The following is a 26439-nucleotide window of genomic DNA, read 5'->3' as shown; positions in this document are numbered from 1 at the left end:
GGTGCTGCATCCGACACTCTGCCTTTCTGGTTTTGTTGGGTACCCCAATAGGCAGGGACAGAGGTTAGTACAGGGCTGCACTATTCCCAGCCCTACGTCACAGTATATATAGAAATAGTTGAGGTCAGCAGGGGGGGAGAGTACGGAAAGCTTTTCACTTTTTAAACTGGAACTACAAATGTGTTAAAACATTCCTGACATGTTAGATAAACCTCTACCTCCTACCTGCATTATTTCCTTTTATATCGTAACTCGTGTTTCCATCTGTCCATGGTCATGTGGAATCTTTGTGGATTTTAAATATGTCTATTTCATGACATTTCAGATAAATAATAACTACAGAATCCAACAAAACCCGTATTATTGTCAGCGTAGCCGCTTCTATGCACGGCCTAAACATTTTGAAATACCATAAGCTTTATCTGGCTCAATGTGTAGATTCCAGAATGGCTAAGGTCACGGTGTCTCATTGTATCTTTCACTGCCAATAAACACACATGAAAGCAGAAATCTAAACATCAAAGCTTCTGTACACACCGAGGATTTCCAAAGAGAGGTACTTGGGACTCAATTTAAAGAGAACATTCTTAGAAGCCCATTGTGTCCTTAGCAATAGTCAATGACAACCTTGGACTGAATATCTTCACCGTGCTTTGGCCAAAGGTGTAATTAATAAGATTTACAATGAGTACATGACCTGATATTGAATGGATCAATTTACAATGTATAAATCACCGAGCCATCTGCTGGCTGTCTCTGGTCTCCTTCTATAAGCTGTAGGGGACATCTCTCCGAAACCCTAAAGCTAAATCTGGCCATAAACGTTACATAAATGTGTCAGATCCTGCCAATTACGCCAACTTACTAAATCCCCTGCATTACTAAACACTAGTGATTGTCTGTACACCATCTCTAACATTATGTTCTCTTTCTTTCTGAAACTGAACTTCTCGTGTTTCCTCCGTCTACTAACACGCCACACCACAGGTTTTAGGGTGTGCATTACCCTGTCTTTGGGTCATGTTAGACTTAGATTTTTCCTTAAAGGGCTACTTTTCCCCTAGACATCTTATCCCCTATTAAAAAGGATAAGGGATAAGATGTTTGCGCGGGTCCCGACACTGGGTGGACCAATGCGGCACCCCAGACATCCGTTGGACGGAGTGAACTGGCGATGCAGGGTGGAGGCTCATAACGTCAAGGTCAAGCCCACGCTTGTGACGTCACGACCATGCCCCCTCAATGAAAGTCTACGGGAGGGGGCGTGACGGCCGTCACGCCCCCTCCCATAGACTTGCATTGAGGGGGCATGGTCGTGACGTCACGAGCATCCGGCGCTGCACCCGATGCTCTAAACAAATGCCTGGTGCAGCAGGGAGATTCCGTCACGCCCACTCCTTAGGATAGGGGATAAGATAGGGGATAAGATGTCTAGGGGCAGAGTACCCCTTTAACTCCCTATGGTCAATCATTTGCATGGTATGGTAATCTGCCCTTTCATTACTGTGGATATGGCAAAAACTCTAATTGTTGCCCCCAAACATTATCATCTTGACTACTGTAACTTTTTACTAATCTGTCCTTCCGCTCCAAACTCTCCCCTCTCTCGTCTGAATGTAGCAGCCAGGCACATTTACAGCTACAGTTATGCCTCAACCCTTTGCCAGTCACTGGATTGGTTGCCCATTTACTATGGAATAAAACACTTAGTGCTACCATCATACCCCATAAATTATGTAGATACAGTGAGTACTGCAGCTACATCTCTTTATGTAAGCGACATAGGTACAGATAGTGCTCCCTCCCTGTCTTCCCTTGTAAATTATGTAGTTACAGATAACGCTGCCTCTCCTATTCTCCATATAAATGACATAGTAATAGATAGTACTGCCTCTCCTATTCTCCATGTAAATAACAGTTGTAGATTATATTGCCTACCCAACTCTACATGTAAATTATATAGCTACAGATAGTGCTAGCTTCCCATCTCTTCATGTAAATTTCATACTTTAAGACGGTACTGCTTCCCCAATTCTCTATGTAATTGACATAGTTATGGATAGTACTACCTCTCCACCTCTCCGTGCCAATGGCATTGCTACAGATAGTACTGCCTCCCCAATTCTACATGTATATGACATAGGCACAGTCAGTACTGGCTCCTGATCTCTCAATATTATGCCCCTATCACCCCCGACAGAGTACTCTAAGAGTATGCATTTTTTCTATGCTAGACATCTTGTAAAATACATTTTGGTCTATGTAGAGCTTTGTGGAAATGTAAGGAAGAACCCACCTGTAGCTACGGAAAGCACTGCTTTACCAGCTCTCAATGTAAAGAATGGATGCACAGATAGTACTGCCTTCCTGTATATGATGCAGCACTGCCTCACTGGATCTCTAAAAAATTAAGTGAGCACAGATAGTACTGCCTCCCTTTTTCCCCTGTAAATTGTGTGGGCACATATCTACTAACTCCCTTTTTTTTTTTTATTATAAACGATGTAGGCACAGAAAGTACTACCTCCCTGGCTCTGCTTGTACACCATATAGGAACAGATAACACGACCTGACCCTCTGTCCTTATAAATAAAGTAACTATACTATAGATAGTACAACTTTCCTGACTCTGCACATACATTATGTAGTTACAGATAACGCTGCCTACAATTCTGAGTTGAATGCAGGATCCATAGAAGTCATTGGGGGCTTACAAAACCCCTATATGCGGATTTCATATATATAGTGAAATTTTTATGGATCCCTATGGGATCTGACAAAACAAAGCTGCATTAGTTTTACAGAGTAATTGCCTTCACAGGAAATGAAGCCTTATACCTTTCCTACTGGAGAATTAACAGAACAAGATATAAAGAGCCTGGGGGATTTTTCTTTGCATGAAACATTAAAAGGTTATTTATGATTATTAAGTAAATATATCCATAATGTATTTATGCATTTTATTAAGTCAATTATTTTTCTTTTCTTTGTCTAGATTCATATCCACAGAAATTATAACAACAACAATAAAATCATAAATGATACATTATATAAAATGAGGATTAGCATAACATACACTTTGATGCACACGGCTCATCAATAATAATATTCATTACGATAATAAAAGGTGAAAACAGTTCTTCTAGAGACGTTCCCGTTACCTGCTGTTAAATGGGCGGCGTGAACCATAATACGGACTCCAGGCTTCAGCTCAAAATGAACCATCTCTTGGTTGAGCTTATTGATGAAAACATCACAGATCTAATGGAAAAGATTATAATAAGATTCAATGAGACCAAAGGGTAAAGCAAAGAAGTTTTGGAAAAGTTAGATTACATGAACAAAATAGTGTTCTCTTTATGGCTTTCTTTGAAAGCTGTTACCTCACTCAGGATAGGACATAAGTGTCTGATCGCGGGGGTTTGACCACTGGAACACCCCCCCTACCTGACGCTCTAGTTTTCGGAACATTTTTGGTGAGAACACCAGCTCTCCTCTTGCTCAAAGAAGCCGTGGTTGACATAACCCCATACACAAATCTCTATAGGAGAGCCGAAGATACAGCATTCGTGTATCTCTGGCTCTTCCATAGAGATGTATGAAGGGTGTGTGTTGACCAGAGATTCGTGCCATGGTCCACAGTCTTCTTGCATGTAGTGGAGATCGCTCAGTACACGGGGAGAGCTGGGGTGTGGGGAAGGAGATTGCACAGCAGTCGGACCCACCCACGATCAGACACGTATATCCTATTCTATGATAGGGAAAATGATGTTATGTTCCCCTTTTACATATCAGGTTAACAAACACTGGGGAGAGACTGACCAATTGTGTTAGAAAATGGCACAGATTGCAGAAATCTGTGTGCATAGTTTTTTTATCCTGCCATATCTGCAGTAAACCTCCAGAAGTAAATTATAGCTATGCATTATGTGCCTGATCTTTTATAATTAAAAGATAACTTTGCTTATTCTGTCCCATCCTACACAGCACTGGTGATAAGCGGGAGGTAGAAACGGTTTTGTTACCATTCCCGATACATTCAAATGTCTATAGGAAGAACAAGGAAACTCATTAGAGATGTCGACCTTGATCCAACCTATAGTTTTCTCCTTTGATCATGAGATGACTCTGTTCATTATTTCCCATTCAACACAACAAAGCTGATAAGAGGGAAGCAGAAAATGTTTTGCTTCAATTCACGATACACTGAAGTGACTAAAGGAAGAACATGGAAACTGAATGAAGAGGTTGACTTTGATCTAGCCCATAGTTCTCTCCTTTGATCATGAGATAACTCTGCTCATCATGTCCCATTCTACAAAGCAAAACTGATAAGAGGAAAGCAGAAACAGTTTTGCTCCAAATCCTATTACATTGAAGTTACTATAGGAAGAACAAGAAAACTCAATGGAGATGTCAACGTCGATCCAAGCCATAGTTTTTTTTCCTTTGATCATGAAAAGACTCTGCTCATCATGTCTCCTTCTACACAGCAAAGCTGATAGGAGGGAAGGAGAAACAGTTTTGTCCCAAGTCAAAATACATTTAAGTTAAAATAGGAAGAACAAGGAAACACAAATGAGATGTTGACCTTAATCTAACCTATAATTTTCTTTTTTGGAGATGACTCTGCTTATTATGTCTAATTCTACACAGAAACAGAAACAGTATTTCCAAAACCCAATACATTGAAGAAACTAAATGGAGATGTCAACCTCGCTCCAACCAAAAGATTCCATCTTGAACATTTTAAAGAAAATAAATCAGAAAATTTCAACTTGCAAATACTGTATTGCTGCAGGTAGAGAGGGGTTTGATGCACATCTGCCTGACATAAAGCAGAGTTGTTTTTCTTGACATCTGTGGATTATGATGTTCAGCAAATGGCATAAAATGTTAAATGTGATTATGCAAACTCACAAGCATGATTTTATTTGTCTTGTGTGAGACAAATCTATCCATCTGCTGGAACATGTCCATAGGGACCCGAAGGAAGAGTGGCAGCAGCTTCAGCTTTTTTGTTTTGCTTGTTAAAGTGTTTCTTTCAGTTTTTATATAACTCAGTAAAATGAATTATGGAAAAGAGTGAAAATCCAAGGAAGAAAATAAAAAGTGTAAAATAACATTGAAAACTCTAGAACAAAATAAATAAAATAAAACAAACACATTAACCTCTTGTGCTGAGTTTTCATTGTGATGACTAAAGGCTATTTGAAGCCATGTAGCCAAATTACCAGAAATTGAGTGAGGCTAACCAAGCCAAATTCAATGGGTGAGATTTATTAAAACCTGTGGGAAGGAAAAGTTGAATAGTTGTCCATAGCAACCAATCAGATCGCTTATTTTATTTTTTCACAGGCTTCTTTAAAAATGAAAGAAGTGATCTGATTGGTTGCTAATGGCAACTGGTCAATTTTTCCTCTATACAGGTTTTGATAAATCTCCCCCGATGGATTTTAATTATTTACTAAAATAGAGAGAATATGGATGTCTGTTGCAGGGGAACGGATGTGGACTCTCTGTGCGACCCAACTGGTTTGGCTCTGGGTCACTCTTTATCAAGCTCAAGGATGCGAAAACTGGTGGTAGCTTCTAGAGGGAACCAGACCGCCACTCAAGAGGGGCCCCGGTGTGGGTAGTGACTGGCTCAGCAAACCAAGAGACATCATTGTGAGGCACCAAAGGGTCATGGAGAGGCAGGTCAAGGTCCAGGCATGGGTAGTTGCCAGGCAGCAAGGTAACATAGTCTGGTGCAGAAAAGGGAGTCATATTAGGTGACACAGGTTCAGTACCACAAATTGGGGTCAGGCACAGAAGAGTCGGCTTAGTACACAGGGGTCAGGCGGAAGAAACAAGCAAAGGTCAAAGAAAGATTTCTGGTCCGGAATATAATACACCTTTGCTATGAACACAAGGATCCTTAAAGGGGTACTCCACTGGAAAACATTTTATTTTTTTTTTTAAATCAACTGATGCCAGAAAGTCAAACCGATTTGTAATTTACTTCTATTTAAAAATCTTAATCCTTCCAGTACTTATCAGCTGCTTTATGCTCCACAGAAATTCTTTTCTTTTTGAATTTATTTTCTGTCTGACCACAGTGCTCTCTGCTGACACCTCTGTCTGTCTCAGGAACTGCCCAGAGCAGGATAGGTTTGCTATGGGGATTTTCTCCTACTCTGGACAGTTCCTAAAATGGACAGAGGTGTCAACAGAGAGCACTGTGGTCAAACAGAAAGGAAATTCAAAAAGGAAAGAACTTCTTCTGTAGTATATAGTAGCTGATAAGTACTGGAAGGAGTACGATTTTTTAATAGAAATAATTTACAAATCTTTTTATTGTTCTGGCATCAGTTGATTTAAAAAAACATGTTTTCCAGCGGAGTACCCCTTTAATACTGCTCAGGCATCAGTAAGCAGGTGGAGCTGCCTTAAAAGGGTATTCCGGGCAAAAACATTTAATCCGATCAAAGGGGGACTGCTGCTGAGACCCCCCGCGATCTCCCTGCAGCACCCGCATTCTATGCGGGTGCCGAATCTCCAGTTTCAGAAACCTCCAGGTTTCTGGGACTGGGGACGTGACATCACGCCACACCCCCTCCATTCATGTCTATGGGAGGGGGCGTGACTGCCGTCACGCCCCCTCCCATAGACATGAATGGAGGGGGTGTGGCGTGATGTCACGTCCCCAGTCCTGGAATTTTCTGAAACTGGAGATTCAGCACCTGCATAGAATGCGGGTGCTGCAGGGAGATCGCGGGTGGTCTCAGCAGCAGGCCCCCCGCGAACAGACATCTTATCCCCTATCCTTTGGATAGGGGATAAAATGTTTTTGCCCAGAATATCCCTTTAAATACAAGAGGCTGAGCCCGTGTTGAAAGCAGAGAGATTTTGCATATAACTATGCTCGCCCTAGGGGACAGAGGAAGAATAGCAGCAGAGGATGCATCATGGAGGCCTGTACTGGGTGTAATCCGAACATAGGCTGATTGATGGGGTGTCTAAGGAGGTGCTGGGGCTCTTAGATTAGACAAATCTTTTAAGCGCTGGACGCAGTGACGGGGGTGTGGATCTAGAATTGATCTTCTGTGAGATCTCACCATCAAAGACAACAACCCTGACTCAACAAAAGGACATTTATTTAGTCCACAAAGCAAAATAATTCTCTGCCTAAACGTGGGATTATAGCTGTTGAATTATTTTCCACGAGAGACGGTATTACAGTAGTGCTGGTATGGATACTCTGCTCAGTTCTCCAAGACAACGGTGGAATGATCTAGAAAAAGTGGCAACCACTTTGTGGACCATAAATGAGATCCGAGCAGGTGTTATTTCACTACCCATCCTGCTCATGACAGTCTATACTGTATAACTCATTAGGGGGTTACGATTAGTGTTGGGCGCAAATATTCACATTTCAAATTTTTAGCACAAATATCGAAAATTCACGAATTTGCGAATCTTGTAAATATATTTGTTATGTATTCAAAATTATTAATATTCACTATTCGCATATTCCTTCTTTTCACTTGTGGGCCAATTAGAATGATGCAAATACACTTGTCAGAGGTTATCAACAACATGCCTAGCAACCAATAGTAAAGTTGCCCACCCCCTCACAGTTTTTTTCCTCGAATATGCGAATATGCAAATATTAGACGAATATTCGTCTATATATTCGTGAAATATCGCAAATTCGAATATGGGCAATGCCGCTCATCACTAGTCACAATTAGCACCGGAGAAAGTTACTCCCAAGGTAAAGACAATATAAAAATCCATGATAGAAAGAGGACTCCTTCTATACAACCGTACTTTAATTTCCTGCTGGGTATGAGGCGGACAGAGCTGCATTTTTGGTGTCTGGATAGAGGGCAGTTTTTATGTAAGAGGAGAAATACTGGTACAAAAACCTGAAGTAGCATTTCAGGAAAGAGAGTCAAGATTATGGTGTCAAGTTTTGCCTCCACTATGTCCAGGTAGGGACGTAGTATTTGCTACCGCCTCTATACCCTTGGGGCCCATTTCGCACCCCTTTGTGTTGTATAATGCAAATTACTCTAGACCGAGTCCTTCTAATGTTCTTGCCACCCAATGACTCTATACACATGAAAATAGGCGGGCTCAGCACCATAAACATTGAAGCGGTGCTACTATGCGTATCAGCCAACAAATACCACACCAGAGAAAAAACGAGATACGCAATACAATGCACATCCACAGTTTCTATATTTCAAAAATGTAAAATATGTGTAGCTCACTTAGGATAAAAGAAATAATGTGCTTGAGGTTAAAGGTGTTGCCTTCACCCAAAAGGCCTAATGTAATATGTAGAAATTATAAATATAAAATATTTATGTGAACCAGTCCTCAAAAGCACAGGGGAGAGAAAAAGGAAAAGACTAGTGAAGATGGGATCCAAGAAATGGTCTTTATTATATAAAAAGGATATATATGACCAATCGCCTAGCAGGGCCCTTGCTAAAGGCGAATGGCATATACTGGGTAAAAAAAAATAGATATAATAAAAAATACAGAATATAGTAGGATTAAAATGAAATAAATATGATGGGTAAGTAGCACCAAAGAAAATTCATTAATTAAATATCTGCTGCATATATCAGGAGAAAACGTTCTCAGTCCATGTAATTCATAGGGATATTTCAATGAAAAATCCACAAGAAATGTCCAGAATGAAAAGTCACAATTAGTTTGGGTGTATCCGGAGTAACGGTATATGGTAGTGAGTGTAGCCACAATAGCTACAATAGGAAATTCATGGACAGGTAATGCAGACAATGTGGCAAACACTGTCAGCGATGAAGATGTCAAGTCTCGGTGCACAGCACCACTCACCCTCCTTTGAAGTCCTCAGGTCCGGGCTGGCACGGCTGAGTCCGGCACTCTGGATATCAATGCCCGCCTGGGTGGTATGCTGGGTGAATGGCTGAATCTCCGGGGGTCCGAGTGTCCTGGGCTGGCACGGGAGGCGTCCGGCCTTGGGGAGGATGATGTCCAGGAGTAACTCTGCCGACCGGGGCTGTGAGAGGATGCAGGTAACAGGTGGTGCGGATTGCACGTATGAATAAGGTGCTATCAGCGCGCGTGCAGCAGTGGTCCCGGAATTTCTTCAGTGGTACCTATAGCTACTGAAGAAAAGGCCCGCGGCCTTGAAACGCGTCCAGCCCATTATCTGCACCTTATCCATAAGTGTATATCACTTCAAATAGACTGTATCTGCCATATTCCAATTGCAACAGCTGGATGCCCGCGATTCCAGGACCACTGCTGCACGCGCGCTGTTAGCACCTTATTCATACGTGCAATCCGCACCACCTGTTACCTGCATCCACTCACAGCCCCGGTCGGCAGAGTTACTTCTGGACATCATCCTCCCCAAGGCCGGACGCCTCCCGTGCCAGCCCAGGACACTCGGACCCCCGGAGATTCAGCCATTCACCCAGTATACCACCCAGGCGGGCATTGATATCCAGAGTGCCGGACTCAGCCGTGCCAGCCCGGACCTGAGGACTCCAAAGGAGGGTGAGTGGTGCTGTGCACCGAGACTTGACATCTTCATCGCTGACAGTGTTTGCCACATTGTCTGCATTACCTGTCCATGAATTTCCTATTGTAGCTATTGTCGCTACACTCACTACCATATATCGTTACTCCGGACACACCCAAACTAATTGTGACTTTTCATTCTGGACATTTCTTGTGGATTTTTCATTGAAATATCCCTATGAATTACATGGACTGAGAACGTTTTCTCCTGATATATGCAGCAGATATTTAATTAATGAATTTTCTTTGGTGCTACTTACCCATCATATTTATTTCATTTTAATCCTACTATATTCTGTATTTTTTATTATATCTATTTTTTTTTTTACCCAGTATATGCCATTCGCCTTTAGCAAGGGCCCTGCTAGGCGATTGGTCATATATATCCTTTTTATATAATAAAGACCATTTCTTGGATCCCATCTCCACTAGTCTTTTCCTTTTTCTCTCCCCTGTGCTTTTGAGGACTGGTTCACATAAATATTTTATATTTATAATTTCTACATATATTTCAAAAAGGTTATCTTTATTGCACATAAATGTGTACAAAACGCAGACAATACAGTTAAAATCAATTAAAAAGGCCCAAAATGGCCACCAAACTAACAGGGGGGAGCCCCCTATAAGAGGGGAACCCCACCCAGGGCACCTGCCTCCACAGCAGTAGCCAGGCAGGTGCTCCCCTAAAGACCCCACGCGTTCCGTTGCCCATCGGCAACTTCCTCAGGGGTGTTGTTGCCACCCAATGGTGACCAACCTAAGGACTCATTGTCTCAGTACAATTCTTATGTCAGTCGGCAATAATTATTTATACTACTGTAGGATGTTGGGTCAATTTTATTTCTTTAAGTCCTTGTAATGTTAGTAGATGTTCCTAAAGGTTCCTTCCACCCAAAGGTGACCAACCCGGACTCTAAGGACTCCTTGAAAGCCTCCCAATCTCAGTACATTAGTTCTTATGCTAGTGGATCAGTATTATTTATACTTTTGTTGGATATTGGGTCAATTGTATTTCTTTCAGGCTTTCTAATGATAGTGGATATTCCTAAAGGTTCCTGCCACCCTGTAGTGACCAACCAAGACTCTAAGGGTCCCTTGTTAGCTTCACAATTTAACATGTAGCTGACAGTACAGTATGCAGTTAGGTCAGTATTATTTATACTTCGGTAAAATGTTGGGTCCGTTTTATTTCTTTCAGTCCCTATAATGATAGAGGATATTTCGATATTTGTAAGTGAATCATTTAGAGCTTTTATTTTGCTCTCGAAACTAAAAAGTTTTTTTCCTAAACTGCAAAATAATTTGTAATATAAATTTTCGGTTCAACGTTTTACAGGTTCCTGAGCAATTAAGAGGCAAAAATATTCGGCACATCAGACACTTGAACTTTTGATCTCCTCTAAGGGTTGAAGTCCTATAGAAATAATTAGCGCTTGGGACTATTTTTGGTTCCACCACTAACTCTTCTTCATCCTCAGAATTAAATGTGTTGTCAGGAGAAGAAATAATCCTGTAATAGGGCTCGTTTTTCATGAGTCATTTTTCACCAAGGACAAGAAATGAATAGTAACATCTAATTAGCGGGAAAGATTAATATTCCTGTGATTAGTGATAGACACTTAAGTTTGATTTAGGTCAGTGGTTGCGGCGGAGTCAACTTACAAGAGCCAACTCAGCATTTAAACCTTCAGTGATTTTCCCAGAACGGGCCCAGAGAGACCCTAATCCGCGGTCCCACACCTGATTCACCAGTGCGTTTGGATTTTCTGATTAAGCAGGATCTAGGTCGAAGATATTAAAAGCAGCATAACAAATTAGATAATGTTTTATTGCAGTTGTGGAACGTGTCCAATTTCAGGAGTAATTATTTCGGAGCTCAGAGAAACATTTCGAGATTTGTCCTTCATCACGAGCACCTATTTCATGGGGAAAAGAGTTTCTTGCACTTATTCCTCATGCTTTTTTTTTCATGATGAGAATATATACAAATTTTGGGGGCATGCTGATGTAGCTGGACTGATTTGTTCAGATGCCGCAGAGTTGAGTTTGCTATTTTGCCGATCTAAGACCAGCTTACACATGCAGACAAATTGGTGCCCACGTGAATATTACCAACAAAATTGTAAAGCTATTGGCCACTAGTGTTGAGCGGCATAGGCCATATTCGAATTCGCGAATATTCGCGAATATATGGACGAATATTCGTCATATATTCGCGAATATTCGCATATTCGTTATATTCTCGTTTTATTTTCGCGTATGCGAAAATACGCGCATGCGAAAATTAGCATATGTGGAAATTCGCATATACGAAAATTAGCATATGCTAATTTTCGCATATGCGAATTTTCGCACGCCAGTCTCACACAGTAGTATTACAGCCTTCTTTACACCACACAAGCTGGAAGCGGAGAGGGATGATCACTGTGATGTGTACTGTGAAAAAAAAAAAAAAAAAAAAACGAATATTCGTAATTACGAATATATAGCGCTATATTCGCGAAATTCGCGAATTCGCGAATATGCGATATTCGCGAATAATATTCGAATTGCGAATATTCGCGAGCAACACTATTGGCCACCACATATGGGAAATGGTATCATCCATATACAAAAAAAAAAAAAAAAAAAAACAGTTTAACGGTTATGGGTGTAGCTATAGGGCGTGTAAAGATAGTAATCACACTGGCGCTTGGTGTCCCAAAGTCTTTCACTTAGGACCACACAAGTATTACAAATGTCCCATGATATGTGGGCAGCTGTTACAGATTTTACATTGGAATCTTCAAGTTGAACCTTTGCTAACAGTAAGTACAAAACTATTATTTTGGTTTTTCTATAGGTTTAAAGGAAAACAGTCACCCGTTCACCAACACTAAACCCAATACAACGGGTTATAATGTGGGTAAACAGGAGACCAATGCCGGGTCTCTGACTAATGTACATACCTGCAGTCTGGTGCCCGGTCCCTCTGAAGATCCTCTTCTGCCTGGAGGCGGGCCCACCTGCTGGATTTGATGATTCATGGTGGCTGGTCACGTAGGTGCTTGTGCCTACTGAGCGCTCACATGACCAGCGACCATGAATATTCAAATACAGCAGGTGGGCCCGCCTCCAGCGCGCAATTCACCAAAGACAGATGAAGATCTTCAGAGAGACCGAGTGCCAGACTGCAGGTATGTATATAAGTCAGAGACCCTGCATTGGTCTCCTGTTCCCCCACACTATAACCCGGTGTATTGGGTGAATGGGTGACCAATTTTCTTTAGGACTACACCTCGATACAGGTCATGTGGCCAAAGATTGCCATAATGCACTGCACAACAAATAAGGAAATTCACTGTGGTCGCATCGTAACATGTAAGTTGCCATGTGACAGTACCTATATCCAGAAATCCTGAATATATATGTGGTCATGGTCACAGCAACTCGTGGGTCACAACACAAAATATAACAGGACTGAAAAAACCCTGTGTTAAAATGCAACATAGATATTGTTAGATTAAAAAAAAACATATATTAGAAAATTCTAATTGAAAATTCTACCTAGAAAAGTATGTGTTAAACATAGTGATGCCACAAGTCTATGTGACAGTCTCTGATGCACACTGGGGGGGTGTTAATGAAGAATTTAAAAAGTAAGACATTGATCCCAAGTGTAAATAATTCCTGTTTCATAAAAACCATAGCTGGACGTATTTCTCACCAAAAGATGGCATCAGGGGGCACAAGACAGTATCTATATTCCACATCTCCTACCCACAGTATGATAACACAGTAACACATAATGGTGGGCAGAAGAGGTAAATAAAAAGGAGAAGTTGAAAACTTATTATGAAGTGTGATGTCCTAAAGACCAAGACGATAAGCAAGGTTGACTTATTGGGCATCATATTTGCATTTTATTTTCTATTAGATGGGCCCATTTGTGTAGTATATTGTATGTATAGTTGGTCTGAACCAGAATCGGCCGACCATCAACTGTGTAAGAGGGTCTCATGATTCTCTATATGGGGATCTGGAGAAATAGTTTTTTTTTTTAAGCCAAAAAGGGGATGTCGGACTGCAGAAGTTACAGTTGTGTTTGGACCCTAGAGCCTAAGGGAGCCTTAAAGGGGTACTCCTCTCCAAGACATCTTATCCCCTATCAAAAGGATAGGGGATAAGATATCTGATCATGGGGGTCCCTCCCGCGATCTCCCTGCTGCACCCGTCATTCGCTTGCAGCACCGGAGGCTCGTGATGTCACAGCCGCACCCACTCATGACATCACGGCCACACACCCTCAATGCAAGTCTATGTAAGCCTCCCTTGCTTTGAGGGGGCGTGGCCGTATGTCACAAGCGGGGCATGGCCATGACATCACAAGCCCTCGCCCTGCATCGTTAGTCATCCGGCACGGAACGAAGTTCGATCTGTGCACTGGATGTCTTGGGCGCCGCAGCCAAGATAGCAGGGGTCCCCAGCGGCGGAACCCCCGCAATCAGACATCTTATCCCCTAACCTTTGGATAGGGGATAAGATATGTAGGGGCAGAGTACCCCTTTAAAGCACCCAGTGTTTTCTGTGAGTAAGAAAACACTTAGGTTTTTTTTGTTTCTTTTTGCATTGATGTCTAAGATCTTCAAGTTAGTTCCCCTCTGAAGCTCCTAGGCAATACATAAAGCCATACAGTGCTTTTTTTTATTATTTTTTTTTACAGATGGTATTGCAAAAAACCTTCATGTGCATCCATGTAAAATCTGCAGAATCACCATGTACATTATGGGCCTATATATTACCACCTGGATCCAAAGTATGGCCACGTCCATGCGGTCCAATGCACGAAAGCGAGATGAGTGAAGCCGACGGCCAGACTACAGATTCATGCATTTTCTATTGTTGCCTTCCTTTCTTGGTGATGATGAGCACTTGCAGTCTGTTCTTTCTTTATGACTACTGAGACTTTGGGATTACATAAGGAGAAGATTTCTCAGGAATATAATATTCAAGCCAAACCAGAAGGGATCTGCCTCCACATCATTGTGTGCAGATTTGAATTGCATCTTACACAATTGATAGGTGCTGGAACATAATCATGATACAAAATGACTTCTCTCTTATTACTGCCTGACATACAGCGAGAGCCGCCTTGGTGATGTCGGAGCCGATCCGCACGAGAATTCAGACTATTTATTTTGGAGGAACTGAGGTACAGATATTATGTCACCTAATGTGACCCGGATTCTTTGCCAACTCTCACAAAGTGGTCCAGCCAAAAAAGATGGCATCTTCTATTTCTCTACTAATTCATGAATTATATTGGGGTTTAAAGGGGGCACTCTAGATAAACTGATACACTGTGTAATGCCTAGTGTAGGGCCTGAGGGGCAGAGCATGACAACAGAGACCGTCAGCTATGTCCTACAGGCTAGCAAATGCTCCCTGGGAAAGGTATGCACACTTGCTTTCCTTCAGAATTATGACAACTGGAGGTATTTACACTGTAAGTCAATGTCTGACCTATAAAAGAGCCTTGAAACATAAAGAAGATGATCCGTCAAACAAGTATTTCCTCTAAATGAAGAGGCCCCCAAAAAACACAGCTTCTCCAAAGCCTCTAACCCAGCCAACCCTGATGGGTGACTCTTCCTTTTAGAGAAGATTCTGGTTTGGTTTACAATCCCCAGGCAAGTTTCAAGGCTTCTTTATGTGTTGGACTTTGACCTATAGGTAGCACTAAGGGATCTGTTTACTAAGATCTAATTTGCATATCTTGCACTAGGCATAACATAGAGAGGCATTTTTCTTTTAATTTTGACTAATGCTTACAACTTACACAAGTAATACCACCCCCACACTATAAAAAAAATATATATATATTTACCCTTTATATCCATTGAAACATAAAAAATAAAATAAGTACACATATTTATTAAATCTACATTCATAACGATCCAAACAATAAAAAATATTTTATTATTTAACCACCAAGTTAAAGGGGTACTCCACCCCTAGACATCTTATTCCCTATCCAAAGGAGCTGGAGGTTCTTGCTCCCGACCACGGGAACGGAAGATAGTGATGTCACGACTCTGCCCCCCGTGTGATGTCACGCCCCGCCCCGCCCCCTCAAAGCAAGTCTATGGGAGGGGGCGTGACAGCTGTCACGCCCCCTCCCATAGGCTTGCATTGAGGGGGCAGAGCGTGACATCACACAGGGGCGGAGCCATGATGTCACAATGCTCAGACCCCGTGATCGACAGTAATCAGACCCGGAGCAAACATGCTCTGGGGACTGATTTTAACAGGGTGTGGCATGCAAGATCACGGGGGTCCCCAGCAGCGGGACCCCCGCGATCAGGCATCTTATCCCCTATCCTTTTGATAGGGGATAAGATGTCTAAGCGCCGGTGTACCCCTTTAAGCACATGATTGGGGTATTAAGTTAATTTGATCAAAAAGTCATCTGTATTCCACCTACAACTGGAGTATGACATGTTATCAAACCCTTCCAGTAAATCTGTTCCAAGGTTAAGGTTCATGTGGAGAGATTAGAGCCTATAAAAGGATTAGGAAACAACATTTTCAATCTGGGTCCCAAATCTAACTCCAAGGCCAGTACAATAAAATCCTGACAGTCTGAAACACAAGTAGGTGCCCAAAAAAGGACATTATATACCTTGACCTCTGGAATTTATTTCTCTAAATTAATATGGTGCTGGGGCATTGCACAATAGGAAATAACCCTAAACCTATCTAGCCCCGGCCCGCCGCCGGTCAACTCCATCCAGTTCCAGATCTTTTCTCTTTTCCTGCTTGACTTTGTCTCAGAAGCAGAAAGAAGAGAAAAAATAGGGCGACCAGATGAAGCTGAATGGAAGCTGTGGGGGGACCAGGGGGGATCCGGGGGTAGGTAAGCATAGTTTTTTTCTATCTATTACCCCCACCTCCCGCCCCAAAATCAGCTTTAGCTCCAGTTACGGTGTTCGAAACTGATCGGGATTTAATGCCAGAATTCTCCCCAGAAGGGATGAGGACCCATCTTTAGAAAGCATTGTTTCGGGGTGTTTGTCCCCTCGTCAGTACAGAGTATTAGGGAATGCTCCCTGTGAAGGTGGTGTGATCAGCTACTTGCATATTCATTTTCCCAGAAAGCCTGTGGAGTGCTAATGGTCTTTTGAATCTCCATACACCAGAAGGGGTGCCCCTACCTAAGGATCAGGAATAGCCGATCAGTGAGGACTGGGCAGTGGCGGAGAATCGAGCAGGCAAGTATTGTTTTATTATTATTTTTTTATTTATTTATTCATTTGTTTTATAAGAAAATGTTATCCCTTAAAAAAAATGTAGCACTAGACAACAGCACTGGTGACTACAATCTGGGTAATATGGAAGAAGAACACAAAGGACCTAATATTCTGTAGGAACAAATGATCAGGCATGTTGATCAATGGACACATTAAGAATATTTTTATATTATTTCTGTCTATTCAGTAGGAAGGTAGAATCCTAAAAGATATGCATAATCCCTCAGATATATTTCCTGTATTCTATGTATACCAGAATACGTTCCTATCTGTCGGAGTGAAGGTCCCCTGGCACATTCATCAGAAATGACGGCCGCTCAGGTTCTAGTCACGACAAAAATGCAAGTGTATGTTCTGATCAAGGCCGCCTCCAGTGAAAGGTCTTATCAATTATTTCTCAAGACCTGATTTAAAATCCAGCCGAGGCCGAGTATTCTTAGTAGGACGGCGTTGTGTGCAGGTGAGGAGGATGACAGCCGCTAGTCAGCAACTTTGGATCAGAGGATTTTTTGTTCAGCGAAGAACAAGAGCCATCAAAAATGAGCTTGACTGACCCGAGTCCCTTCAGCTCCGCATAGAGCCGGATTCCTCATGAAGCTTTAAATACAAGACCTTCAGAGTGTAAAGAGGTAGCAGTGCCGAGTATGTCAGATGCAGAACGTGTGAGACTGTCACTTGGTGCAACTCATCAGGGCTTCATGATCTTTTATCAGTAATTTTTTCCATAGAATTGCTACTAATCTTATCATGTTATATTATTGGTGTTATACACATAAAAATTGGGTAACAGAGGCAGTAACTGCGACAGGGTGCACCTCTCTAGTAGACACAGAACATTCTGGCAGGGGAAGATCGTGGACCATGTTGGAGTATACATTTAAAATGGTTTTGTGGGATTAAAGGGATATTTGGGCTTTAAACATCTTATCTCCTATCCAAAAGGATAGGTGATAAGATGTATGATCGCAGGGGTCCCCGCCGCTGGGGACCCCCACGATCTCGGTGCAGCCCCCGGCATCCTGTGACGGGCACTGCTCCGAGACGGGAATGTGACATCACTAGGGGCGTGGCCGTGACATCTCATCCCCGTCTCAGAGGCAGCGCCTGGAACAGAATGCCGGAGGCTGCACCGAGATCACGGGGGTCCCCAGCGGCGGGACTCCTGCAATCATACATCTTATCCCCTATCCTTTAGATAGATTATAAGATATATAAAGCTGGAATATCCCTTTAAAGTTAAACCTCTTTGAGCCAATCACCCAAATTTGAGCAAAAAATAAATAAATTTAATGGGATGGTCTTCTCCCAGAATTATACAGAATGTGGGATAAATTGTCTAATGAAGTCAGTTAATATGTATAGCACACATATAAACAAAAATAATGGCCCCGGAAAGGCTACTGATCTCATTCCTGACCTCCAGCATAACTACTCACCTCATTCCCTATACACAGCATGGCTACCAATCCCATTCCTAGTCAGCAGCATGACTCCCAAACCTCATTCCTAGCCCCCAGCATAGCTCCCAATATCATTCTTGGACTTCAGCATTATTCTCTCTCATTCCTAGTCTACAACATGCCTCCCAATCTCCCCAGCATGGCTCCCCTCTAATTACTAGTCCCTAGCATGGCCTCCATCTCATCCCTGCTACTTATCATAGCATCCAATCTTATTCCTTGTGCTTAGCATGGTTCCCTATCCAAGTACTTGTCCTCAGCATAGCTCCCCATCTCATTCTTTGTCCCCAGCATAGCTCCCCATCTCATTCTTTGTCCCTAGCATGGCTCCCATATATTCATTGTCTGTAGCATGGCTTCCATCTCAGTCCTGGTCCTCAGTTTGGCTCCCCATCTCATTTCTGATCAATAGGGTGCTCCTCAACTCATTCCATAGCAATCCATTCCATTATTGTTCCTCTGCATGGCTCTTAACTTATTCCTAGATTTCCACCATTTCATTTTGATTCCCAAATATTGCTCCCTATCTCAGTCCTGGTACCCGGCTTTCTTTCCCATTTCTGTTATACAGCTTGGCTCCTCTCTAATTCCTAGTTGCCAACATGGCTTCATATGCATGGTGCCCCATTTCAGTCCTAATCCTAGCATGGATCCCCTTATCCCACTAGTCACTAACATGGCTCTCCATCCCAGCATTGCTTCCCACCTCATTCCTGGTCCCTAGCATGACTCCCTATCTTATTCCTGGTAACTAGTATGGCTCCTCATCTCATTCCTGATGCCAAGAAAGCATCCCCCTCTTATTCTTGAGCCATAGCATGTCCTCTCCTATTCTCAGCTGGGCACCCTTTCTTATTCCAGCCCCCCTGGCCTGACTCCCCTTCTCATTCCTGTACTCCAGCATGGCTCCCCTACCCATCCTGCTTCATCCTCTCCGATGATGAGGCACAATACTGGTGCCATATCTCCCTTGAGGCCCCTTCCAAGTCTCCTCCACCTTCTTGCTCCAGCTCGGTGCAATCTGTGTGTTTCAGAGCAAATCTAAGTCTAACTTGGTCTTTTCAAAAGGGTTCCAGCTAAAATATATATATATATATATATATATATATATATATATATATATATATATATATATATATTTATATATATATGCTCAAAAAAGTGGTCTTGTGGTTGAATAATGTGGTGGTCTGTTTTTGGAGTGACACCTTCCATAGATTATACTAGGAGATAAATTTGTTTACAGAGAGGAGTGATCTAGAGGGGTGTTCTTCTCAAAGAGGTGGTCTTCTTGTGAGGTTTTATTTTATAATATCCTAATTGTGACATTTCAGCCCAGCCCTGGAATGCGGCAAAACTGGGCAGGGGAACTCTCAAAACTGGACACTATTGCAGAAACCTTGCCTCTTTTCAGGCCCGGTTATTGGGACTGTCCCCCAAAAGTTGGGACTGTTGGAAGTGTGTATTATTGACGGCCTCTCCGTGATCAATGAGGGTACAACTATCAGCACACTAGATAAGTAGCAGTAAAAAAGGGCTGTGCTTATCAATATCATAGTCTTCTTTATTTTTTTATAATTTTTTTTTTATAAAAACACGTTTGGTTGTACCATCTGGTAATGCAGCTCCAAAGTGTTTAGTCCCATTCAAGTCAATGGATTTGAATAAAAGCGATGCAGCACTCTTCAGTTCCACAACATATTCAGCTCTGCTACATCTATGTATTATTTTAATGGTCATGTAATGCTGTATGTAAAGATTCTATATTTCTTACCTGGGACAGATCTTCTGTCTTCCTATTCTCATCGGAGCCATCCTGAAATGGGAGGATGAAGAGCTCCGCTGTCGTGGGGAGACCCGGGAGGACAGCAACTAAGATCTGCCTGCTGCTCACGCCTGTGGCCTGTGTGAACACGTGTCAACAAACATGTTAAATCTCATATAAACCAGTGACATAAAAAGAAAGAAAAAAAAACAACAACCTTAAGCTAGAGAGAATAATCTTAGATTTTATCCTGTAGATATACCACTATACCAAATGAAAATGGTGTGGAGTTTCTTTTTCCTATAGAACATTTTACAGACTACATGAATGTGAATGCCTCCTGTTTTTTTTTTTTTTTTTTTTTACTTATTAACAACATTTTTTAGTATTTTTTGAGTATATCTTCTTTGTGTGACAAATACATCAACATTCCTCTTTAGGGTGCATTCACACTGCGGAATCTCTGCTCGCTGAATTCAGCGAGCGGAGATTTCGTCTGGCGGCCGCCACCGAAAATACTTCAGCGCAAGGGCCGCGGGGCACTGAGCCATCACCATTGATGGCTGTGCAGTGCTCACGGAATCCGTGCAAAGAATGAACATGTTCTTTCTTTGCGCGGAACAGTTTCAGCGGCGAAATTGTCCACTGCTGAAATTCCGCAGTGTGAATGGGTCTCACAGAGACCCATTTACACTAATGTTAAGTTCACACCGCAGAATTCCGCTCACGTAATTCCGCCCCTGGAATTCAGCAGGAATTCCGTAGAGTGAACGTACCCTGCGTGTAGGAAAAAAGTAAAAATATAAGGAAAGGTTAAGTTAACACTTTTTTTTTTTTTTGGGGGGGGGGGGTCAAAAATGCTCAAACCCCATCGCTGAGTTTTTCTTTGAAAAAAATGCAGCAGCCAGATGTGGTTTTGAAACACTGTGATGAACCCCTTAATTGCATGTGGGAAGAAACACGTTGGGATATAATATACTTTGATAGACAATTGCTCACTTGGAATGTATATTTGATTTCTCTGGTTTACTGCTTTGCACACCTCTGGCATGCTGGGGAGTCTGTACATGATGGGAGATGCAGTTAGCAGCAGTTGGAAGCATGCTTGTTTGGAAACACTGCCTTATGTTATGTTTGACTTTGAATCCTGTTTATGTCCCCTGATGAACAACAACAACATCATTGGAAACACGTTGGGATACAATAGACAATTGCTCGCTTAGATTGTATATTTGATGTAGCACACCTCTGGCATGCTGGGGTGGCCTGACATGATGAGCCTTGTAGTTTAGCAACAGCTAGAGTCACTTTACTTGGGAAACACTGAGTTATGTTATTACTTTTAACCCTGTTTATGTTCCCTGAAGAACCTCATCATTTTGTGGAGAGGGTGGAAACATGTTGGGATACAATATATTTTGATATATTCAAAATTGTCTGCCTGCTTTTGCACACCCCTGCCATGCTGGGAGTTGGAGCTTTCCAACACTATTGTTCATGGAACTGCACATGCTTTTAATATGCAACCCATGACCTAACCAAAGGCTGTCCATCATGTTGGGAGATGTAGTAAAATGACACAACATTCTACTGAACAATAAGTAAAGAGAAGAAAGAAAAAAAAATCAGGTCAAGAAATAGTTAAATGGATACAGTAAGCAGCCAGAGAAGAAGAGGAATCAGGTTGAATCATTATGTCTACGAGCCGAGAAGAAGCGGCCTCCCGACTGTGTGCTGTTTGCCGACAGTAGGTTTAAACCTTCTCCGTTTTTAATTAGCAGACGGAATCCAGGTTCAAACACAGCTGGCGCCCCGCGACACACGCGCACCTGCTCCCTGGAGGAGCCTCTCTGGGATTAGGAGCCGGGGAGCGTTTTGCAGAGCGCGCCTCACACTGCTCCAGTAATTGCCATTGCTAGCTTGGCTGAACATCCAGGCCGCCTCTGGGTATCGCTGCAGTACAGGCTCTATAGCTGCCGGCGTCTCTGGATGTTCACTACGCCGATGTTTAGTAATTGCAATAAAATAAAATAAAAATTTTGTGTAAAACTTGGGAAAGTGACATCCTCCTCCCTAATGGATTCCCACAAGTCTTTAATAATGTATCAAGATGTTTAAAAATGTTACAAAAAAAACTGTGTAAACTGCGAATCACGGAGCGACAGATGGACGGTGGCAGCAGAGGGCACAGGGGTGTTAGTGGAACATGTTTCTTAATCTCTCATCTGGAAGGATGCGGCGCCGAAAATAGGAAAGTCCCCTGTTACTTGGTGTTTTTCCTTTGGAGGAGGACATTTTCAGAAAAAGGAAATCGCCATTCAAATTAGAAATAACTTTTAAGACTTTTAAGGAGGAAAATGTTACTTGTGTGAATAGAACTATCTATCTATCTATCTATCTATCTATCTCATATCTATCTATCTATCTCATCTCTATCTAATATCTATCTATCTATCTCTCATATCTATCTATCTCATATCTATCTATCTCATATATATATCTAATATCTATCTATCTATCTCATATCTATCTATCTATCGATATATCTATCTCATATCTATCTATCTATCTATCTCATATCTATCTATGTATCTATCTCATATATATCTAATATCTATCTATCTATCTATCTATCTATCTATCTATCTATCTATCTCATGTCTATCTATATATCTATCTTTTTCATATCTATCTATCTCATATCTATCTAATATCTATCTATCTATCTATCTCATATCTATCTATCTATCTACAGTGTTGATCAAAAGTTTGGGCACCCCAGGTAAAAATTTGTGTTAATGTGCCAAGAAAGAAGCCAAGGAAAAATGGAAAAATCTCCAAAAGGCATCAAATTACAGATTAAACATTCTAATAATATGTCAACAAAAGTTAGATTTTATTTCCATCATTTACACTTTCAAAATAACAGAAAACAAAAAAATGAGATCTGCAAAAGTTTGGGCACCCTGCAGAATTTATAGCATGCACTGCCCCCTTTGCAAAGCTGAGACCTGCCAGTGTCATGGATTGTTCTCAATCATCATCTGGGAAGACCAGGTGATGTCAATCTCAAAGGTTTCAAACGCCCAGACTCATCTGACCTGGCCCCAACAATCAGCACCATGGGTTCTTCTAAGCAGTTGTCTAGAAATCTGAAACTGAAAATAGTTGACGCTCACAAAGCTGGAGAAGGCTATAAGAAGATAGCAAAACATTTTCAGATGTCAATATCCTCTGTTCGGAATGTAATTAAGAAATGGCAGTCATCAGAAACAGTGGAAGTTAAAGCAAGATCTGGAAGACCAAGAAAATATCAGAGTCATCGTATGAAAACCTCTTCTACGTCCTCACCACAAAAATCAGAGTTTGAACTTTGCAAATATAGACAAGCCTGATGCATTTTGGAAACAAGTTCTGTGGACCGATGAGGTTAAAACTGAACTTTTTGGCCAGAAAGAGCACAGGTACATTTGGAGAAGAAGGGGAACAGAATTTAATGAAAAGAACCTCTGTCCAACTGTTAAGCATGGGGGTGGATCTATCGTGGTTTAGGGTTGTAAATGGATTCAATAAAATTTCAGCGCATTTTGGATGCTAACTTGATGCCATCTGTGAAAAAGCTGAAGTTAAAGAGAGGATGGCTTCTACAAATGGATAATGATCCTAAACACACCTCGAAATCCACGGGGGATTACATCAAGAGGCGTAAACTGAAGGTTTTGCCATGGCCTTCACAATCTCCTGACCTCAACATAATTGAAAATCTATGGATAGACCTTAAAAGAGCAGTGCGTGACAGACAGCCCAGAAATCTCAAAGAACTGGAAGACTTTTGTAAGGAAGAATGGGCAAAGATACCTCAAACAAGAATTGAAAGACTCTTGGCTGGATACAAAAAGTGTTTACAAGCTGTGATACTTGCCAAAGGGGGCAGTACAACATATTAACTCTGCAGGGTGCCCAAGCTGTCATTTTTTCGTCTTCTGTTATTTTGAAAGTGTAAATGATGGAAATAAAATCTAACTTTTGTTGACATATTATAAGAATGTCTAATCTGTAATTTGATGCCTTTTGGAGATTTTTCCATCTTTTCTTGGCTTCTTTATGCACATTATTGCAAATTTTTACCAGGGGTGCCCAAACTTTTGATCCGCACTGTATCTATCTCATATCTATCTATCCATCTCATATCTATCCATCTCATGTCTATATATATAAAAGCCAAAAAAGGTATTGCAGCACTACTCAGCCTCAATGTGTGGGTGCCAGCATCCAAAAAACTTCTTGACCAAAAGTCCTCACTCAGTTTAAATAGGATCCAACAATAACGCAGCACTCCAAAGAACGGTGAAAAAAGTGTTGATTTATTCCTGTCACATCAGTACAAGCAACGTTTCTGCTATGGAGCCATTTTCAAGCTTGAAGGATAGGAGCAGAAACGTTGCTTGTACTGATGTGACAGGAATAAATCAACACTTTTTTCACCGTTCTTTGGAGTGCTGCGTTATTGTTGGATCCTATATATATATATATATATATATATATATATATATATCATATCTATCTACAGTATCTATCTATCTATCTCATATCTATCTACAGTATCTATCTATCATATCTATCTCATATCTATCTATCTCATATCTATCTATCTCATATCTATCTATCTATCTCATATCTATCTATCTCATATCTATCTATCTATCTATCTCATATCTATCTCATACATATCTATCTTCTATCTATCTATCTCATATCTATCTATCTCATACATATCTATCTTCTATCTATCTATCTCATATCTATCTATCTATCTATCTCATATCTATCTATCTATCTATCTCATATCTATCTATCTCATATCTATCTCATATCTATCTCATATCTATCTATCTCATATCTATCTCATATCTATCTATCTTCTATCTATCTATCTCATATCTATCTATCTTTAGTTTACAGTTAGAAACCAATGTTATGTTAGCAGTCCGTCCTGATGGCTTGTATCCCCCACATGTGATGTTATATATTTTTATATTACTGCCCAATACTCCAAAATATCTGGTAATCCAGAATCTATAAAGTTCCATTGATGCCAAATTAAACATGTGTTTCTCAAATTACAAAGTGATGAAAAGTAAAAAAGCAGCTTACATGTTATACATTGTATTGAATGTTTCTGCTGCTAGGTGGTACGTCTTATTGTTACATATAACGATACGGAAGCTTAAAGGGGTACTCCACTGGAAAAACATTATTTTAATCATTGTTTTTAATCAACTGGTGCCAGAAAGTTAAACAGATTTGTAAATTACTTCTCTTTAAAAATCGTAACCCTTCCATGTATGTTCCAGAGGAAGTTCTTTTATTTTTGATTGTCCTTTCTGTCTGACCACACTGCTCTCTGCTGACACCTCTGTCCATGTCAGGAACTGTCCAGAGTAGGAGCAGATCCCCATAGCAAACCTCTCCTGCTCTGGACAGTTCCTGACATGGACAGAGGTGTCAGCAGAGAGCACTGTGGTCAGACAGAAAGGGGATTCAAAAAGAAAAGAGCTTCCTGTGGAGCAAACAGCATCTGATTAGTACTGGAAGGGTTAAGATTTTTAAACAGAAGTGATTTAAAAAATCTGTTTAACTTTCTGGCACCAGTTGATTTAAAAAAAAAATTATAATAAATGTTTTCCAGGGGAGTACCCCTTTATTCAAGTTTCAGCCTGGACTGAAAAGTGCTGCACACCACGCTCCCCAGTCAGAGCCATAATGAATATATGGTTTGAAAATTATGCAAACGTAGTCACCAGGTGAATATTGAATTGAATGGGGCCAATCCGAGCATGTAAGAGGCACTGATCATGGTGTGAACTCTGCCTTACAGACTGTACATAGCCCTGCTGTGGGTACAGGCTCTCCTTGCCACGCCGAACACATTACATACAAGGTGTGGGTGCTGTGTACAATACAATATACATGTATATATATATATATATATATATATATATATATATATAACACGATAAATAAAGCAGCAGATCATCTTGTCACTTACATACATGAGTGCTCTCTTAATCACGCGGCTGATGTCTCTTCTCCACTCGGGGATGTCAGGATTGAAATCATCCAGGTTTGGTGAAAACGACAACCGCAGAGACTGAAACTGTTCTGTAAATAGCAATAAAATAAAGGGTTAACAGTAGAAATACAACTAAAACAAAAAATACAATTCCCTGAACTATATCCCTTTAAGCTGTGTTCACATGTTAGTTCCTCTGGAGCATACAGCAGCTGATAAATATTGGAAGGATTAAGATTTTTTATATAGAAGTACTTTACAAATCTGTATAACTATCTGGTATCA

The 26439-nt window shown here is 41.2% G+C and overlaps 1 protein-coding gene across 4 annotated transcripts in view; it reads right to left on the bottom strand.

Annotated features, from left to right (window-relative positions):
- The window catches only part of SORCS1 (sortilin related VPS10 domain containing receptor 1), a 762471-nt gene that overhangs the window by 18880 nt on the left and 717152 nt on the right, over nt 1–26439 (bottom strand). For all 4 annotated transcript variants that reach the window (XM_056530949.1, XM_056530951.1, XM_056530952.1 and 1 more), the window contains exons 22-24: nt 26131–26243; nt 20091–20219; nt 3162–3261 (exon numbers count right to left, since the gene is read on the bottom strand). In XM_056530949.1, coding sequence (XP_056386924.1) covers nt 3162–3261; nt 20091–20219; nt 26131–26243 — 342 coding nt within the window. The remainder of the gene's footprint in view (nt 1–3161; nt 3262–20090; nt 20220–26130; nt 26244–26439) is intronic.

The sequence above is a fragment of the Hyla sarda genome, chromosome 7 (assembly GCF_029499605.1).
Source record: "Hyla sarda isolate aHylSar1 chromosome 7, aHylSar1.hap1, whole genome shotgun sequence".
Taxonomy (NCBI): domain Eukaryota; kingdom Metazoa; phylum Chordata; class Amphibia; order Anura; family Hylidae; genus Hyla; species Hyla sarda.
The sequence above is the reverse complement of the archived record's forward strand: the minus strand, read 5'-3'. Positions and strand labels throughout refer to the sequence as shown.